Source organism: Oncorhynchus nerka, linkage group LG4, assembly GCF_034236695.1.
Source record: "Oncorhynchus nerka isolate Pitt River linkage group LG4, Oner_Uvic_2.0, whole genome shotgun sequence".
NCBI lineage: Eukaryota > Metazoa > Chordata > Actinopteri > Salmoniformes > Salmonidae > Oncorhynchus > Oncorhynchus nerka.
The window spans coordinates 82,162,722-82,183,690 of NC_088399.1; the positions used below are offsets into that span (position 1 = coordinate 82,162,722).

The 20,969-nt window shown below is 45.1% G+C and overlaps 1 protein-coding gene across 1 annotated transcript; it reads right to left on the reverse strand.

The window, feature by feature from the left end:
- Position 1: 1 nt before the first annotated feature.
- Positions 2-18,710, reverse strand: LOC115128670 (raftlin-like). The gene is made up of 9 exons (XM_065018144.1): positions 18,695-18,710; positions 17,532-17,715; positions 14,249-14,354; positions 8,238-9,222; positions 7,869-8,072; positions 7,352-7,461; positions 7,154-7,257; positions 6,842-6,917; positions 2-6,479 (listed from the first exon to the last, which is right to left on the reverse strand). Exons 1-9 carry the CDS (start codon positions 18,708-18,710, stop codon positions 6,021-6,023), a joined length of 2,244 nt encoding a protein of 747 aa, XP_064874216.1. The 3' UTR covers positions 2-6,020.
- Positions 18,711-20,969: the final 2,259 nt, after the last annotated feature.

The following is a 20,969-nucleotide window of genomic DNA, read 5'->3' on the forward strand; positions in this document are numbered from 1 at the left end:
ATTGTTTTGAGAACTGTTTATTCCTTCTGTTTGTCTGTAATAAAGAATATGTCTCAAATGGCACCCTATTCCCTATATAGTGCACTACATAGGGTATAGGGTGCCAGACTTGTTTACCACATCACTCAAACAACAGGAAGGGGACTATAGTGCTGTACAAGTATTCCATAAATGCCTTCTGTAAAGTATAATCACTGACCTAACATAACATGATTAGGGAAAGCTATACAGTGACACCTATCCAACTGTAACATTTACATTTGAATCTTTTAGCATACGCTCTTATCCAGAGCGACATACAGGAGCAATTAGGGTTAAGTGTGCAATCATGATAAATGGAGGATACATTTTCAGTATTCACACAGGGCCATTGTCCTTGACTTTAAATGGGTTAAATAGAAGGTGGAGAAAATCTCCTTAAATGTACAGTATTCTATGATACATGTCAAATAGATCTATAAACAGTGGTATGATTGATGTTGCCTTGGCAATTATGGCTCTGACCTACATTATCGGCATGTTCTCATTGGCCCAAAGCAGATGCACAACTGTACAAAATCATCTCCACATATTTAGGCAATAAGGCCCGAGGTGGTGTGGTGTATGGCCAATATACCACGGCTAAGGGCTGTTCTTAAGCATGACGCAATGCGGAGTGCTTGGACACAGCCCTTAGCCGTGGTATATAGGCCATATATCACAAACCCCGGAAGAACCTTAATGCTATTATAAACATAATTAGAGCAGTAAAACTAAATGTTTTGTCATACTCATGGTATACGGTCTGATATACCCTGCCTTTCAGCCATTTAGAATTCAGGGTTCAAACCACCCAGTTTAAAATTGCAAATAATACCTACTAGGTGAGTACATGACAACACTCCAGGGTGAAGTTTCCCTTAGGTAGAGATCTAGGACCCTCCCTCAATCCTAACCTTGACCATTTGTGGGGGAAATGCAAAAACTGACCCAAGATCAGCGTCTAGGGGCCACTTCACCCTACTCCAAACGACAACATCTGAGGCCAGAAGGTGAAATGTGTGCCTTGAAGGATGATTGAAGCCGTTACACGTTGGCAGCAGTCCATATGAATATACACAAATCCATATATATATACACTACCGTTCAAAAATTTGGGGTCACTTAGAAATGTCCTTGTTTTTGAAAGAAAAGCACATTTTTGGTCCATTAAAATAACATCAAATTGATCAGAAATGCAATGTAGACATCGTCAATGTTGTAAATGACTATTGTAGCTGGAAACGGCTGATTTTTTAATGGAATATCTACACAGGCGTACAGATTTCCATTATTAGCAACCATCACTCCTGTGTTCCAATGGCACGTTGTTAGCTAATCCAATTTGATCATTTTAAAAGGCTAATTGATCATTAGAAAACACTTTTACAATTATGTTAGCACAGCTGAAAACTGTTGTTTTGATTAAAGAAGAAATAAAACTGGCCTTCTTTAGACTAGTTGAGTATCTGGAGCGTCAGCATTTGTGAGTTTGATTGCAGGCTCAAAATGGCCAGAAACACAACTTTCTTCTGAAACTCGTCAGTCTATTCTTGTTCTGAGCAATGAAGGCTATTCCATGCGAGAAATTGCCAAGAAACTGAAGATCTTGTACAACGCTGTGCAATACTCCCTTCACAGAACAGCGGAAACTGTCTCTAAAAATAATAGAAAGAGGAGTGGGAGGCCTTGGTGCACAACTGAGCAAGAGGATAAGTACATTAGAGTGTCTAGTTTGAGAAACAGAGGCCTCAACTAGCAGCTTCATTAAATAGTGCCCACAAAACACCAGTCTCAACGTCAACAGTGAAGAGGCGACTCCGGGATGCTGGCCTTCTAGACAGAGTTCCTCTGGTCCAGTGTTATTTTGCCCATCTTAATCTTTTCTTTTTATTGGCCAGTCTGAGATATGGCGTTATCTTTGCAACTCTGTCTAGAAGGCCAGCATCCTGGAGTCACCTCTTCACTGTTGATGTTGAGACTGGTAGTTCCACTAAGCGCAAACCTGATGGGATGGCGAATCCATTTTTTCCACAGGACAATGACCCAACACACCTTCAGGCTGTGTAATGGCTATTTTACCAACAAGGAGAGTGATGGAGTGCTGCATCAGATGACCTGGCCTCCACAATCCCCCAACCTCAACCAAATTGAGATGGTTTGGGATGAGTTGGATCGCAGAGTGAAGGAAAAGCAGCCAACAAGTGCTTAGCATATGTGGGAACTCCTTCAAGACTGTTGGAAAAGCATTCCAGGTGAAGCTGGTTGAGAGAATGCCAAGAGTGTGCAAAGGGTGGCTATTTGAATCTTAAATATAAAATATATTTATATTAACACTTTTTTGGTTACTACCTGATTCCATGTGTTATTTCAAAGTTTCACTATTATTCTACAGTCATGGCCAAAAGTTTTGAGAATGACACTTATTAACTTCCACAAGGTTTGCTGCTTCAGTGTCTTTAGATATTTTTGTCGGCATTTCATAAGTGTCAAAGGCTTTTATTGACAATTACATGAAGTTTATGAAAGAGTCAATATTTGCAGTGTTGACCCTTCTTTTTCAAGACCTCTGTAATCTGACCTGGCATGCTGTCAATTAACTTCTGGGCCACATCCTGACTGATGGCAGCCTATTCTTGCATAATCAATGCTTGGAGTTTGTCAGAATTTGTGGGTTTTTGTTTGTCCACCCGCCTCTTGAGGATTGACCACACGTTCTCAATGGGATTAAGGTCTGGGGAGTTTCCTGGCCATGGACCCAAAATATTGATGCTTTGTTCCCTGAGCCACTTAGTTATCACTTTTGCCTTATGGCAAGGTGCTCCATCATGCTGGAAAAGGCATTGTTCGTCACCAAACTGTTCCTGGATGGTTGGGAGAAGTTGCTCTCGGAGAATGTGTTGGTACCATTCATATTCATGGCTGTGTTCTTAGGCAAAATTGTGAGTGAGCCCACTCCCTTGGCTGAGAAGCAACCCCACACATGAATAGTCTCAGGATGCTTTACTGTTGGCATGACACAGGACTGATGGTAGCGCTCACCTTGTCTTCTCCGACAAGTTTTTTTCTGGATGCCCCAAACAATTGGAAAGGGGATTCATCAGAGAAAATGACTTTACCCCAGTCCTCAGCAGTCCAATTCCTGTACTTTTTTGCAGAATATCAGTCTGTCCCTGATGTTTTTCCTGGAGAGAAGTGGCATCTTTGCTGCCCTTCTTGACACCAGGCCATCCTCCAAAAGTCTTCGCCTCCCTGTGGGTGCAGATGCACTCACACCTGCCTGCTGCCATTCCTGAGCAAGCTCTGTACTGGTGGTGCCCCGATCCCACAGCTGAATCAACTTCAGGAGACGGTCCTGGCGCTTGCTGGACTTTCTTGGGTGCCCTGAAGCCTTCTTCACAACAATTGCACCGCTCTCCTTGACGTTCTTGACGATACAATAAATGGTTGATTTAGGTGCAATCTTACTGGCAGCAATATCCTTGCCTGTGAAGCCCTTTTTGTGCAAAGCAATGATGACGGCACGTGTTTCCTTGCAGGTAACCATGATTGACAGAGGAAGAACAATGATTCCAAGCACCACCCTCCTTCTGAAGATTCCAGTCTGTTATTCGTACTCAATCAGCATGACAGAGTGATCTCCAGACTTGTCCCCGTCAACACTCACACATGTGTTAACGAGAGAATCACTGACACGCACATGCAATTTATCTGATCACTCTTCATAACATTCTGGAGTATATGCAAATTGCCATCATGCAAACTGATGCAGCAGACTTTGTGAAAATTAATATTTGTGTCATTCTCAAAACTTTTGGCCATGACTGTACAATGTAGAAAATAGTAAAAATAAAGAAAAACCCTTGAATGAGTAGGCATTCTAAAACTTTTGACCGGTAGTATATATCTATACATATGTGCACATATATATACAGTTGAAGTCGGAAGTTTACATACACCTTTGCCAAATACATTTCAACTCAGTTTTTCACAATTCCTGACATTTAATCCTAGTAAAAATTCCCTGTCTTAGGTCAGTTAGGATCACCACTTTATTTTAAGAATGTGAAATGTCAGAATAATAGTAGAGAGAATGATTTATTTCAGCTTTTATTTCTTTCATCACATTCCCAGTGGGTCAGAAGTTAACATACACTCAATTAGTATTTGGTAGCATTGCCTATAAATTGTTTAACTTGGGTCAAACATTTCGGGTAGCCTACCACAAGCTTCCCACAATAAGTTGGGTGAATTTTGGCCCATTCCTCCTGACAGAGCTGGTGTAACAATCAGTTTTGTAGGCCTCTTTGCTCGCACATGCATTTTCAGTTCTGCACACAAATTTTCTATAGGATGGAGGTCAGGGCTTTGTGATGGCCACTCCAATACCTTAACTATGTTGTCCTTAAGTTGTTCTGCCACAACTTTGGAAGTATATGCTTGGGGTCATTGTCCATTTGGAAGACCCATTTGCGACCAAGCTTTAACTTCCTGACTGATGTCTTGAGATGTTGCTTCAATATATCCACATAATATTCCTTCTCATGATGCCATCTATTTTCTGAAGTGCACCAGTCCCTCCTGCAGCAAAGCACCCCCACAACATGATGCTGCCACCCTGTGCTTCACGGTTGGGATGATGTTCTTTGGCGTGCAAGCACCCCCCTTTATCCTCCAAACATAACGATGGTCATTATGGCCAAACAGTTATATTTTAGTTTCATCAGACCAGAGGACATTTCTCCAAAAGTACTATATTTGCCCCCATGTGCAGTTGCAAACCATAGTCTGGCTTTTTTATGGCGGTTTTGGAGCAGTGGCTTCTTCCTTGCTGAGCGGCCTTTCAGGTTATGTCGATATAGGACTTGTTTTACTGTGGATATAGATACTTTTGTACCCGTTTCCTCCAGCATCTTCACACGGTCCGTTGCTGTTGTTCTGCGATTGATTTGCACTTTTCGCACCAAAGTACGTTCCTCTCTAGGAGACAGAAGGCGTCTCCTTCCTGAGTGGTATGATGGGTGTGTGGTTCCATGTTGTTTATACTTGCGTACTATTGTTTGTACAGATGAACGTGGTACCTTCAGGCGTTTGGAAATTTCTCCCAAGGATGAACCAGACTTGTGGAGGTCTTGGCTGATTTCTTTTGATTTTCCCATGATGTCAAGCAAAGAGGCACTGAGTTTGAAGGTAGGCCTTGAAATACTTCCACAGGTACACCTCCGATTGACTAAAATTATGTCAATTAGCCTATCAGAAGCTTCTAAAGCCATGACATAATTTTCTGGAATTGTCCAAACTGTTTAAAGGCACAGTCAACTTAGTGTATGTAAACTTCTGACCCACTGGAATTGTGATACAGTGAATTATATTAAATAATTGTTGGAAAAATGACTTGTGTCATGCACAAAGTAAATGTCCTAACCAACTTGCCAAAACTATAATTTGTTAACAAGAAATTTGTGGAGTGGTTGAAAAACTTGTTTTAACGACTCCAACCGAAGTGTACTTACGACTTCAACTGTATGTATATGTATACACACAAATATATTTTATATATATATATACACAGAGTATATACTGTATACGACTCCAGGTTTGATACAGTACCAGGAATATAACTTAACCACCATTCTGTTAAGTGACTTGGTTTCCATCGATGAGCTATTAGTGCTTCATCCTATTCTGTCATTCTGTATATTTATTATTTCCATTCCAGGGTTAAAATAGTAGGCTGTTTGAAATATTACAACTTGCTGAGCGTGCCTAGAGTGTCAGGTGGGCTGGGTTCCATCCAGGCAAGGCACCATGCAAGCTCAATCAAGCAATCTTACAAATACTATTTGAACCCAGGTCAGGGCCTGTAACGTTATTCAGAACACATCTCAGAGTAGGAGTGCTGATCTAGGATCAGTTCCCCGCTTATTCATTATGATTTAAAAGGCAAAACTGTTCCTAGATCAGCAGTCCTACTCAGGCGCTTTATATTTAATTATATCTAATTAACATACTCCAGAAAACAGCGCTCTCTCACTCAGCTGCTGTGTGATCTTCTCCTCTGACTTCTCTTCATCATTCTTCTGATTGACAAACTGATCTGCAAACCTAACGGCCTTCTCATGTCTGGCCAATAGGGCTTTGCCATTCCCCCGCTCTACTTCCTGGTTGAGGTCTGTGGCCCCGCCCTCTGTACCCTGGGTGAAGTCTTCTTGAAATTCTGTCTCACACTCTCTCTCCTCTTCTCTCTTGATTCCATCTCTGTCTACGGTTCTCCCTTTCTCATTTCTTTTCTTCTCACAATTCCTTCTCACCTCTCTCTCCTCCTCCTCTTCCGTGTTCCTGTTCTGTCCATCCATCCCTCTCTCCATCACTGGGGATGTGTCCTTTCTCTCCTCTTTCTTCTCTAGCATTTCTCCAGCAGAGTTTTTCTTCGGCTTGTTTCGACCCCTGAGGTTCAACTTCTGAAAGATAGACATTTTAAGGATATGTCTTTTTTCTTTATATGAACTCTTTCTCTCTCTTCAGACACCTGACAAATGACTACAAAAATCTTTGTGATGCTTCTCTTGGACAGTTAACAGCAAAGAATTGACTGAAGAAAGTAATCTTTTTGACTGTAATGTACTAAGAAATGATTATTTTTAGAACATAAAAACTCTCCCCCTGAGTGTTAACAGAACCAGAGTAGGACTATATCAGCTGGGTTATCTACAGCTACATTTAGAAGTATGACTTTTTAATGACACAGCATTGTGTAAGGTACAAGGAAAGAGTGAGTGATAGAGAGAAAGACAGAAGTAGAGGAACAAAAAAAGTGAGGAACCTTGAAGTCTTTCCTGTTGCGTTGCAAGGCAGGTCTCTGGAGGAAGAGGATCTGCTTCGTGGACAAACTGCCATCACTACGGAGAGAACAGTGCTATTAACGTAATGTACATCACTACTGGCTTCACATCTTGGCACTTGATATTAGAACTTCTGAGTCCTATACTGTATCTTATAGTGTGAAAGAAAATGTGAAATGTAATTTTGTTCCAAATGATGTGCAGTGTTCCAATGTTTAGTATGGTTTAGAGAAATACTGTCACTATTAGTCTGTGCTAGGCTAGTGCTCCTGACTGGTGGGTTGGGACAGCACCTGTTGGTCTTAACGATGGGAGTAGGCAGCACACACGTCAGTCTCCATCCATAGGGAGCCAGAGACTGGAGCAAAGGAATGTAGTCTGTCCTTACCACTACACCCTGGAGAGGAGAACAACAGTGTCACACACACGTCGACAATGGTCGCTCGGGTGCACACACACGCGCACATTTACACGCACGCGCACACACTCACATCGACAATGGTCCACTGCTCCACCACAATGGCGTCGTATGAAGTGGGTGGGGTTTCTTCTGAGGAGCTCTGAAAGATGAACACACTGTCCACGGAGGAGACCCCGCTGTCTGAAAGAGAGAGAGAGATAGAAACTCAACAACGTCTTCTGTTACAGTTGAATCTCTTCCACAGATTTGGAAAAGATAGAGTTGATCCGTTCTTGGCTTTGATGGACTTCCATGCAACATAGGTGAAGGAACATGGGTAAGCTTTCCAAAAGTTCCAAAAGTTGTAAGTATGTTCGCCATGGTAAACACTACAGCACTAGCGTTGTCAAAGAGCTGTTTGTGCTCTTCCTAACTGCAATGCTCATGGACAATCCAAACAGTCTGGCCTCACTGAAATCTTCAAATATGAACATATTATCATTAATGAGCTAGAACCTATTGTTTGGCATGACAAGGAGTTTGACAGCACAAACAGACTGACACTCAGGCTACTACTGTATTACACATCACCATTGTGCAAAACATACCATTGTCGTCTCCAAGGTGAAAGAAGCCGTCAATGAGGTGAGCTCCGCTGGTGAAATGCTGGGTCATGTGATCCAGCCAGTGGGCGTCAACCTCAGTCACTAGCCCTGCCTCTCTCTGCAGCTGCAGCGGAACCCTGAGGGAGTAGAACCTCAGAGAGCTGGACAGCTCCCCCGTGTGGTTGTATAGGGCAAACAGCTGCACCCCTACACACAGACACACAAACACAGAGAGAGAGACACATAGCATTAGTTTGAAATACTATACACACTATACATATATCTGATCAATATTATATTATTCAGTAATATTCAGTTTAAACTCTATAACCTCTATAACCCAGTGGCAATAGTAGTAGACTTCACACTCACTGCTCTGTGCTGGTGGAGACCCTACAGCCCTCTTTTCTCTGTCTGGACTCTTGACCCGGATGTGATTGTTGTTGTTGTGGGTCGGAACTCTGCTGCTCCTCAGATGCTCACCCGGGTCACCGCCCGTGCCCTCGTTTCTACGGTTATACCCCCTCTCAGCCCCGGACTCTGACCTGTGGTCACCGTTGTCTAGTTCTGGTGACCGGACCAGGTTGTCTGTACCGTGGTCTATTTCCGGTCTCTGGTTGTGGTTCTGTGTCTGAGGGCTTAGACTCTGTCTGTCTCCCTGGCACTGTCTGTCTGCGTCTGGACCACCAAGTCCATGTGTTAACTCTGTTGGGCTGAAGTTGGGTAGTAGAATCCTGAGGAAGTCTGCTTGGCTTTCATTCTGTTGTCTCTCTATACATGTGGTCTCTATTGTGTTGTCAGACTGTAGTTGATCCTGGTCACCAGGGAGTTCTGTTGGGGCGTGGTTGTGGTTCTGTTGGTCACTAGCTGGATCTCTTTGGCTGGGTCTCTCTGGTGAGTCTGTTGGTTCATCTGGACAGCGGTTTGGTTGGTCTTCTATTGAGGCTATTTTGCCTGGACTGTGGTCGTGTTCTCTGTTTGATGGTTCTATTGGAGTAGAGTCCTGTGTGAGATCTAGCGGTCCTGTGGAGCTCAAGTCCAGCTCCACCAGACTGGTATCTGTAGGGTTCTGCTCAATTGTTCTGAGTTCAACCGACTTGTGTTCTGGTGTTTTCACTTCTGTGTTTCGGTTGTGTTCTGGTTCTAGGAGGTTCTGGTGGGGTTCTGCAGAGTCTGTAGAGCTGGGATCCAGTATCATGGGTTCTGAGGGACTGGTGGGGTGTCTGTGTATGGGGGAGGGGCTGGAGTGCAGGGAGGACAGGTCCTCAGGGTCCAAGTGCCCCAGGAAACAGGGTCCCCCGCCAGGCTGCTGCAGGAAGCCCACAAACAGCATACCCTGCTCCGCCATGTCCTGGATCTGGTCAAACACAAAACACACACAAACAAACACACACACACACACACACAAACACACACACAGAGTAGTGGTCACTTAGCAGACACATACAGTACCAGTCAAAAGTTTGGACACACCTTCTCATTCAAGGGATTTTCTTTATATTTACTATTTTCTACATTGTAGAATAATAGTGAAGACATCAAAACTATGAAATAACACATATGGAATCACGTAGTAACCCCAAAAGTGTTAAATAAATTAAAACATATTTTATACTTGAGATTCTTCAAAGTAGCCACCCTTTGCCTTGATGACAGCTTTGCACACTCTTGGCATTCTCTCAACCAGCTTCATGAGGTAGAATGCATTTCAATTAACAGGTGTGCCTTGTTAGAAGTTAATTTGTGGAATTTCTTTCTATCTTAATGCGTTTGATCCAATCAGTTGTGTGTGACAAGGTAGAGGTGGTGTACAGAGGATTTGGTAAAAGACCAAGTCCATATTATGGCAAGAACAGCTCAAACAAGCAAAGAGAAATGACAGTCCATCATTAAGATATCGGAAAATGTGTGCAGTTGCAAAAACCATCAAGCGCTATGATGAAACTGGCTCTCATGAGGACCGCCACAGAAAAGGAAGACACAGAGTTACCTCTGCTGCTGAGGATAAATTCATAAGAGTTACCAGCCTCAGAAATTGCAGCCCAAATAAATACTTCACAGAGTTCAACAGACACATCTCAACATCAACTGTTCAGAGGAGACTGTGTGAATCAGGCCTTCATGGTCAAATTGCTACAAAGAAACCACTACTAAAGGACACCAATAATAAGAAGAGACTTGCTTGGGCCAAGAAACACAAGCAATGGACATTAGACCAGTGGAAATCTGTCCTTTGGTCTGATGAGTCAAAATCTGGTCTGATGAGTCAACATCCGTATCTTTGTGAGACGCAGAGTAGGTGAGCGGATGAGCTCCGCATGTGTGGTTCCCACTGTGAAACATGGAGGAGGTGTAATGGTGTGGGGGTGCTTGCTGGTAACACTGTTGGTGTCACCACAGCATTCTGCAGCAAAACATCATTCCATCTGGTTTGCGCTTAGTGGGACTATCATTTGTTTTTCAACAGGACAATGACCCAAAACACATGTCCAGGCTGTGTAAGGGCTATTTGACCAAGAAGGAGAGTAATGGAGTGCTGCATCAGACAACCTGGCCTCCACAATCCCCCAACCTCAACCCAATTGAGGTGGTTTGGGATGAGTTGGACTGCAGAGTGAAGGAAAAGTAGCCAACAAGTGCTCAGCATATGTGGGAACTCCTTCAAGACTGTTGGAAAAGCATTCCTAATGAAGATGGTTGAGAGAATGCCAAGAGTGTGCAAAGCTGTCATCAAGGCAAAGGATGGCTACTTTGAAGAATCTAAAATATATTTTGATTTGTTTAACACCTTTTTGGTTACTACATGATTCCATATGTGTACTGGTACTGTGCACTCAAGCACACAGACACGGACACACACACACTCTCTCATGCCCGATACATATATAGATACAAATCATATTCAATCAGTAGCCATTACGCTTACTTGGGGTTACACCCACAGCCTCATTTACACACTACAGACATTCTGCAAACCATCCTGCAAACAGCCTAATCATCCCTAAAGACAAGTATTCTAATGACAAAGGAACCTCATTATCCACAGTCTGTATGTGCGTTTGTCATTACCGTGTGTGTGTCATTCTCCCTCTCCCTCCCACAGAGCTCCTCTGGTTAACTGTCAGTTGATATTAATGCTGACAGTTTGAGAGGGGCTCGTTAGAGAGAACACAGAATGCTAACTACTACCAATAATAACGAGACATCTTTCCCCATTACCATCCCTCCTTCAATGACAATCAACACACATTTTTGTTGGGGAGGCAGATGAAGATGAGGGACAGTGAACACAGTGAGTGTGTCAAGATGTGAGTAGAAATACAAAATGTGTGTGTGTGTGTGTCACATGTATGTGGGTGGTGGGGATTATTACTCAATCCCACCCAAAGGCGTATTATACCTCCTTGACATGTACTTACTCATGTTTAGTGTGTCCATATATGCAAGAGCACGTGTGTGTGTGTGTGTGTGTGTGTCATAAGAAGGAAGGAAGTAAGTGCCAAACCCTGCAGTGTGAGAAGACCCATCAATGTCCCCTACTCTTCTATTGCATCCTGTCCGTGGTTCTTTTCAGTGATTCCCCAGCAGCCAGGCTGCTATCTGATTGCCTATTCATGTCACGCTGCCTGACCATATCACATTATACTGAGCCCTGTGCATTTCAATCCAATCACCGCTCCCTTTTATGCTCCGCCTGTTCACATGCAAATCTCCTCAATAAGGCCTGTTCACTTATAGTAGTGAATTCATCTCATTCTACAGCGACTCATGGTCGCTGTAGAATTAGATGAATTCACAACTATAAGTGCCTAAGAGGGAGTTTGTGATTGTTAAATGATGTCACAGCTGATAGTGACATTAGGGGGGCATCTCAATAGTCAAATTGGCTTCCTCTTCTTCCAGTAAGGAGGCATCCAAGGAAATTAGGATGAGCTTGCCACTAGAATTTTTCAGTCAAATATTAAGGTTCAAATAAGGGATGAATTTTAGAGTGTAATGTCCCTTTAAAGGGAGAATCTGCAGTTGATACATACATTCTTTACTTATAAATTAAAGATATATACCTATTGATTCTTGAAGAATGTAATTTACAAACGCCTAATGACTTTAGTTCAACTGTCGTACCCCATCAGAACCCATAATGTTAGCTTGTTTTACTCCATTGTTTGTAAACAATGCAAATGTAAATAAACACTGTAGCGCCTCAAAACATGCTTTAAAGTATAATTTTGATATCTTGGATTGGTCAGTCCTTGAATCCATAGCTCGGTCTATGAATTTGAATTTCTCCAGGCCCATCGTTGAGTCATTTGTATCCTCTGTCACATATGGAAACATATGTCACCGAATCTCTGGGACAGGGATTACATTCAACCTTCCATCTCAACCGTCTCCTCGAGTTTCTTTTTTGTGAAGAAAAAGGATGGAGGTTTGCGCCCATGTATTGATTATGGAGGTTTGCGCCCGTGTATTGATTATGGAGGTTTGAATAAGGTCAAGTACTCGCTACCGCTCATAGCCAGTATGACTGAGTCATTACACGGGGCGAGCTTCTTCACAAAATTGGACCTCAGGAGCGCTTACAACCTGGTGCGTATCCAGGGGGGAGATGAGTGGAAGACAGCATTTAGCACCACTTCTGGGCATTAGGAGTACCTCGTCATGCCGTACGGGTTGATGAATGCTTCCAATCCTTTGTAGATGAGATTTTCAGGGACCTGCACGGGCAGGGTGTAGTGGTGTATATTGATGGCATTCTAATATACTCCACTACACGCACCGAGCATGTGTCCCTGGTACGCAGGGTGCTTGGTAGACTGTTGGAACATGACCTGTACGTCAAGGCTGAGAAAAGCCTGTTCTTCCAACAGTCCATCTCCTTCCTAGGGTACCGCTTTTTAGCATCAGGGGTGGAGATGGAGAATGACGCATTTCAGCCGTGCGTAATTGGCCGACTCCAACCACGGTAAAGGAGGTGCAGCGGTTTTTAGGGTTTTCCAACTGCTACCAGAGATTTATCCGGGGTTTTGGTCAGGTAGCGGCTCCCATTACCTCACTGCTGAAGGGGGGACCGGTGCGACTGCAGTGGGCAGCAGGGGAGGACAGGGCTTTTGGTCACCTGAAGGCTCTGTTTACCTCGGCTCCCGTGCTGGCTCATCCTGATCCCTCCTTAGCGTTTATAGTTGAGGTGGACGCGTCCGAGGCAGGGATAGGGGCTGTGCTGTCTCAGCGCTCGGGTACGCCACTAAAGCTCCGCCCCTGTGCATTCTTTTCGAAGAAGCTCAGCCCCGCGGAGCGAAACTATGATGTGGGGGACCGGGAGTTGTTAGCTGTTGTCATGGCTCTGAAAGCATGGAGACATTGGTTTGAGGGGGCTAGACACCCTTTTCTCATTTGGACTGACCACCGCAATCTGGAGTACATTCGAGCAGCGAGGAGACTGAATCCTCGCCAGGCAAGGTGGGCCATGTTTTTTACCCGTTTTGTTTTCACCCTTTCCTACAAACCAGGTTCCCAGAACGTGAAGGCAGACGCACTGTCCCGGCTGTATGATACAGAGGAGCGGTCCACGGATCCCACTCCCATACTTCCAGCTTCTCGCCTGGTGGCACCGGTGGTATGGGAGGTGGACGCGGACATCAAGCGGGCATCACGTGCAGAGCCCACTCCCCCTGGGTGTCCAGCTGGGTGTCTGTATGTTCCGTTTGATGTCCGCGATCTCACACGTCACCCTCCTCTGGTTAAAAATCGCAATCTGTGTCAAGTGGGCATGATTAGAAAGTGTGTTCTATTGCTAGCTAAGTTATGAAATAGAACCTTACAGTGTTAGGCTTTCACAAGGCAATTCAGAGAAACAGATCGTCATTTTGGTGCGCATAAAAAGGAGTGCATTTAAGTGAAATAAACAAACACAAGCTCATTGTGTTCAGAACATCCCAGGGTATGACCACATGTCATCTGGTAACTGTACATCAAACATAGTGATCAGAAACCTTGACCCTGCATATGACATGAGTTTTATGATTTGGAGATGTGATGTGACTCACCGGTGTTTGGCTTGCTTGTATGACATCAACATATCATATTTCAAAATACATAGAGTCCTCTTAATTTACAGCATTTCTCACTCAGACACCGACTCTTATTAGTGCCCAAATCTGCCATTTTCAACCCGAAAGTAAAGGGCTACAATTAAAAATTAAGGGGGAATTTGTTGATCCTAGATCTGTGTCTATGGGTTACTTCTCCCAGAGTGGAGCGGAGTGTAAATAGTAAGCTGTTCCTAGATCTGTGCCTATGGGTAACTTCTCCCTGAGTGGAGCTGAGTGTAGGTAGTAAGCTGATCCTAGATCTGTGCATTAGGACTAATGGGCAGGGCTGACCTTCTTCACGTAGTTCTGGATGACTTCTGGGTCAGGGGCCTGTTGACCCGCCACACACACGTCTGTCTCCAGGCGAAGCCCCGCCCACTTCAGCTCGTTCTCTGAACTGGACAGAGAGAAATGAAAGAGGGTTGAAGGAAGACATCAGCGGACATTTATGTACCCTATTCCCTATATAGTGCACTACTTTTGCAGGGCTCATAGGGGCCCATATGGCTATGGTCAAAATGAGTGCACTATGTAGGGAATAGCCATTTAGGACACAGACTTACTTTCTTCTCAAAGAAAGACATGAACGTGGAGAAAGACATGAACATGTAGAAAGGACTGATGAAGGCCTGAATAAAACTATAGATAATCACGCTTGCATTCTGGATCTTAGTAATCTATTGTGCTTTAGAGAATGGAAGAAAGGAGAATGGTGATAATGGAGGGAGGAGAGAGATGAAGTGATGGAGAGATAAAAGGAGGAGAGAGTGGAGGATAGAGGGTTGGGGAGAGGAGAGGAGAGAGATGAAGTGATGAGAGATAAAAGAAGGAGAGAGTGGAGGATAGAGGGTTGGAGAGAGATGAAGTGATGGAGAGAGAAAAGGAGGAGAGAGTGGAGGATAGAGGGTTGGAGAGAGATGAAGTGATGGAGAGATAAAAGGAGGAGAGAGTGGAGGATAGAGGGTTGGAGAGAGATGAAGTGATGGAGAGAGAAAAGGAGGAGAGAGTGGAGGATAGAGGGTTGGAGAGAGATGAAGTGATGGAGAGAGAAAAGGAGGAGAGAGTGGAGGATAGAGGGTTGAGAGAGATGAAGTGATGGAGAGAGAAAAGGAGGAGAGAGTGGAGGAGAGAGGGTTGGAGAGAGATGAAGTGATGGAGAGATAAAAGGAGGCGAGAGTGGAGGATAGAGGGTTGGAGAGAGATGAAGTGATGGAGAGAGAAAAGGAGGAGAGAGTGGAGGAGAGAGGGTTGGAGAGAGATGAAGTGATGGAGAGATAAAAGGAGGCGAGAGTGGAGGATAGAGGGTTGGAGAGAGATGAAGTGATGGAGAGAGAAAAGGAGGAGAGAGTGGAGGATAGAGGGTTGGAGAGAGATGAAGTGATGGAGAGAGAAAAGGAGGAGAGAGTGGAGGAGAGAGGGTTGGAGAGAGATGAAGTGATGGAGAGAGAAAAGGAGGAGAGAGTGGAGGATAGAGGGTTGGAGAGAGATGAAGTGATGGAGAGAGAAAAGGAGGAGAGAGTGGAGGAGAGAGGGTTGGAGAGAGATGAAGTGATGGAGAGATAAAAGGAGGAGAGAGTGGAGGAGAGAGTGGAGGATAGAGGGTTGAGAGAGATGAAGTGCTGGAGAGAGAAAAGGAGGAGAGAGTGGAGGATAGAGGGTTGAGAGAGATGAAGTGATGGAGAGATAAAAGGAGGAGAGAGTGGAGGATAGAGGGTTGGAGAGAGATGAAGTGATGGAGAGATAAAAGGAGAGAGAGTGGAGGATAGAGGGTTGGAGAGAGATGAAGTGATGGAGAGAGAAAAGGAGGAGAGAGTGGAGGAGAGAGTGGAGGATAGAGGGTTGGAGAGAGATGAAGTGATGGAGAGATAAAAGGAGGAGAGAGTGGAGGATAGAGGGTTGAGAGAGATGAAGTGATGGAGAGATAAAAGGAGGAGAGAGTGGAGGATAGAGGATTGAGAGAGATGAAGTGATGGAGAGAGAAAAGGAGAGAGAGTGGAGGATAGAGGGTTGGAGAGAGATGAAGTGATGGAGAGAGAAAAGGAGGAGAGAGTGGAGGATAGAGGGTTGGAGAGAGATGAAGTGATGGAGAGATAAAAGGAGGAGAGAGTGGAGGATAGAGGGTTGGAGAGAGATGAAGTGATGGAGAGAGAAAAGGAGGAGAGAGTGGAGGAGAGAGTGGAGGATAGAGGGTTGGAGAGAGATGAAGTGATGGAGAGATAAAAGGAGGAGAGAGTGGAGGATAGAGGGTTGGAGAGAGATGAAGTGATGGAGAGATAAAAGGAGGAGAGAGTGGAGGATAGAGGGTTGAGAGAGATGAAGTGATGGAGAGAGAAAAGGAGGAGAGAGTGGAGGATAGAGGGTTGAGAGAGATGAAGTGATGGAGAGAGAAAAGGAGGAGAGAGTGGAGGATAGAGGGTTGGAGAGAGATGAAGTGATGGAGAGAGAAAAGGAGGAGAGAGTGGAGGATAGAGGGTTGGAGAGAGATGAAGTGATGGAGAGATAAAAGGAGGAGAGAGTGGAGGATAGAGGGTTGGAGAGAGATGAAGTGATGGAGAGATAAAAGGAGGAGAGAGTGGAGGATAGAGGGTTGGAGAGAGATGAAGTGATGGAGAGATAAAAGGAGAACAGAAGGCCTCATGGTTCCCCTATCCTAGCACATTATTCCCCTCCGGCGGGTGCTGATGATGCAATCAGTCGTCGCCACGGTGACAAGTGCCAATTGGCAGGATCACCCAACTGTGTGTGTGTGTGTGTGTACGCACGCACATATGTGAGTATGAGGGAAAGATTGTGTGTGTGTGTGTGTGTGTATTTGTGTAAGCATATACAGTATGTGTGGAAGTGTGAGAGAAAAACAGTTTACATTTCTAAGTGTGAGCATGTCTATAAGCATGGGCCTGCCACATAGGCCTGCCACATGGGTCTGCCACACGCTGTATACAGTTCCCTATCTACACATACAGTATGCTTCAAGAATTACACGGGTGAGAATAGATCTCTGCCGAGAATCCTCAGTGTGAAAATAGGATTCTGCTCAGATTTCACACATTCTGTGGGGGAGAATAGAACTCAGATGAGGCTCCTGCAGGTGAGAATAGAACTCAGATGAGGCTCCTGCAGGTGAGAATATAATTCAGATGAAGCTCCTGCAGGTGAGAATAGAACTCAGATGAAGCTCTTGCAGGTGAGAATAGAACTCAGATGAGGCTCTTGCAGGTGAGAATATAACTCAGATGAAGCTCTTGCAGGTGAGAATAGAACTCAGATGAAGCTCTTGCAGGTGAGAATAGAACTCAGATGAGGCTCTTGCAAGTGAGAATAGAACTCAGATGAGGCTCCTGCAAGTGAGAATAGAATTCAGATGAGGCTCCTGCAGGTGAGAATGGAATTCAGATGAGGCTCCTGCAGGTGAGAATAGAACTCAGATGATGCTCCTGCAGGTGAGAATTGAAGGCATTCCCTAACTATATGTCTCTGTGTTCTGTGTAGCAGGCGTTGGTTGCAGGAAATGAGTGTGTGTGTGTGTGTATATGTTTCCGTACCTGTGTGTGTGTGTGTGTGTGTGTTTCCATACCTGTGTGTCTCTCTGATGAGGACAGCTCTGTGTAGCTGGCGTTGGATGCGTGCAGGCCTGGGGCCACAAGGGTGGACAAAGGGATGGACAGCCACCAGGACGAAGCCCTGACCATACAGCTCCCTCACCTGAACTGGTAATTCTCTCACTGACGACAGACACAGTACTGAGGACACAGACACCTCTGTAGAGAGAAAGAGAACGTGTGTGAGAGAGTGAGTAAGTGTATGGGGGGGTATGTGTGGTTGTGTGTGTGTGGGGGGAGGGGGGTGAGTTGGTGGGTGGGTATGGGTGGGTATGTGTGGTTGTGTATGGGTGTGTGTGTGTGTGGTTGTGGGTGTGTGTGTGTGGTTGTGGGTGTGTGTGGTGTGTGTGTGGGTGGGTGGGTGGGTGTGGAGGAGGGTGAGTTGGTGGGTGGGTGTGAGTGGTAGAGACACACAAAGACAGAGGAAGAAAATAAGGGGAATGTGAGTGAGAAAGCAAAGTAGTATATAGGGAGAGAGGGTGTAGGGTTATGGTTAGAGAGGGTTATGATTAGAGAGGGTTATGGTTAGAGAGGGTTATGATTAGAGAGGGTTATGGTTAGAGAGGGTTATGATTAGAGAGGGTTATGGTTAGAGAGGGTTATGATTAGAGAGGGTTATGGTTAGAGAGGGTTATGATTAGAGAGGGTTATGATTAGAGAGGGTTATGGTTAGAGAGGGTTATGATTAGAGAGGGTTATGGTTAGAGAGGGTTATGGTTAGAGAGGGTTAAGTTTATGGTTAGAGATGGTTATGGTTAGAGAGGGTTAGGTGGAGAGAGGGTTAGGGGGAGTGAGAGTGATGGTTATGGTTAGAGAGGGTTGGGGTTGGGGGAGCGGGTGTATGGAAAGAGGGTGTAGGGAGAGATGGTGTAGGGTTAAGGTTAGAGAGGGTTACGGTTAGAGAGAGTTACAGTTAGAGAGGGTTAGGGTTATGGTTAAAGATGGTTATGGTTAGAGAGGGTTAGGGTTAGAGAGGGTTATGGTTAGAGAGGGTTAGGATTAGAGAGGGTTAGGATTAGAGAGGGTTATGGTTTCGGGAGGACAAGTGTGTGAGCAAGAAATAAATCACAAGATCTGTATTTCGGTGTTCCTCAAGGTTCTGTTTTAGGACCACTATTGTTTTCACTATATATTTTACCTCTTGGGGATGTCATTCGAAAACATAATGTTAACTTTCACTGCTATGCGGATGACACACAGCTGTACATTTCAATGAAACATGGTGAAGCCCCAAAAATTGCCCACGCTAGAAGCATGTGTTTCAGACATAAGGAAGTGGATGGCTGCAAACTTTCTACTTTTAAACTCGGACAAAACAAAGATGCTTGTTCTAGGTCCCAAGAAACAAAGAGATCTTCTGTTGAATCTGACAATCTTAATGGTTGTACAGTCGTCTCAAATACAACTGTGAAGGACCTCGGCGTTACTCTGGACCCTGATCTCTCTTTTGAAGAACATATCAGGACTGTTTCAAGGACAGCTTTTTTCCATCTACGTAACATTGCAAAAATCAGAAACTTTCTGTCCAAAAATGATGCAGAAAAATTTATCCATGCTTTTGTCACTTCTAGGTTAGACTACTGCAATGCTCTACTTTCCGGCTACCTGGATAAAGCACTAAATAAACTTCAGTTAGAGCTAAATACGCCTGCTAGAATCCTGACTAGAACCTAAAAATTGGATCATATTACTACAGTGCTAGCCTCCCTACACTGGCTTTCTGTCAAGGCAAGGGCTGATTTCAAGGTTTTACTGCTAACCTACAAAGCATTACATGGGCTTGCTCCTACCTATCTCTCTGATTTGGTCCTGCCGTACATACCTACACGTACGCTACGGTCACAAGACGCAGGCCTCCTAATTGTCCCTAGAATTTCTAAGCAAACAGCTGGAGGCAGGGCTTTCTCCTATAAAGCTAAATTTTTATGGAATGGTCTGCCTACCCATGTGAGAGACAGAAACTCGGTCTCAACCTAAGTCTTTACTGAAGACTCATCTCTTCAGTGGGTCATATGATTGAGTGTAGTCTGGCCCAGGAGTGTGAAGGTGAACGGAAAGGCTCTGGAGCAACGAACCGCCCTTGCTGTCTCTGCCTGGCCGGTTCCCCTCTTTCCACGGGGATTCTCTGCCTCTATTACAGGGGCTGAGTCATTGGCTTACTAGGGCTCTTTCATACCATCCCTAGAAGGGGTGCGTCACTGGGTTGAGTCACTGATGTGAACTTCCTGTCTGGGTTGGCGCCCCCCCTTGGGTTGTGCCGTGGCGGAGATCTTTGTGGGCTATACTCGGCCTTGTCTCAGGATGGTAAGTTGGTGGTTGAAGATATCCCTCTAGTGGTGTGGGGGCTGTGCTTTGGCAAAGTGGGTGGGGTTATATCCTTCCTGTTTGGCCCTGTCCGGGGGTGTCATCGGATGGGGCCACAGTGTCTCCTGACCCCTCCTGTCTCAGCCTCCAGTATTTATGCTGCAGTAGTTTATGTGTTGGGGGGCTAGGGTCAGTGTGTTATATCTGGAGTACTTCTCCTGTCCTATCCGGTGTCCTGTGTTAATTTAAGTATTCTCTCTTTCTTTCTCTCTCTCGGAGGACCTGAGCCCTAGTACCATGCCTCAGGACTACCTGACATGATGACTCCTTGCTGTCCCCAGTCCACCTGGCCGTGCTGCTGCTCCAGTTTCAACTGTTCTGCCTGTGATTATTATTATTTGACCATGCTGGTCATTTATGAACATCTTGGCCATGTTCTGTTATAATCTCCACCCGGCACAGCCAGAAGAGGACTGGCCACCCCACATAGCCTGGTTCCTCTAGGTTTCTTCCTAGGTTTTGGCCTTTCTATGGAGTTTTTCCTAGCCACCGTGCTTCTACACCTGCATTGCTTGCTGTTTGGGGTTTTAGGCTGGGTTTCTGTACAGCACTTTGAGATATCAGCTGATGTACAAAGGGCTATATAAATACATTTTATTTTATTTTATTTGATGTAGGAAAGAGAGAGAGATACAGAGGGAAAGAGAGTGGGAGAGAGAGAGAGAGATAGAGAGAGAGAGAAAAGAGAGAGAGGAGTGGGAATGGCGGGGCAGAGAGAGAGAGAGATAGAGAGAGTGAAAGAGAGAGAGGGAGAGAGAGAGAGAGAGGAGTGGGAATGGCGAGGCAGAGAGAGAGAGAGAGAGAGAGAGAGAGAGAGAGAGAGAGAGAGAGAGAGAGAGAGAGAGAGGAGGGAATGGCGGGCAGAGAGAGAGAGAGGAATGGGAACGGGGCAGAGAGAGAGAGAGGAATGGGAACGGGGGCAGAGAGAGGGAGAGAGAGAGAGGAGTGGGAACGGGGGGCAGAGAGAGAGAGAGAGAGAGAGAGAGAGAGAGGAATGGGAACGGGGGCAGAGAGAGGGAGGAGAGAGAGAGAGGGGACGGGGGGGGCAG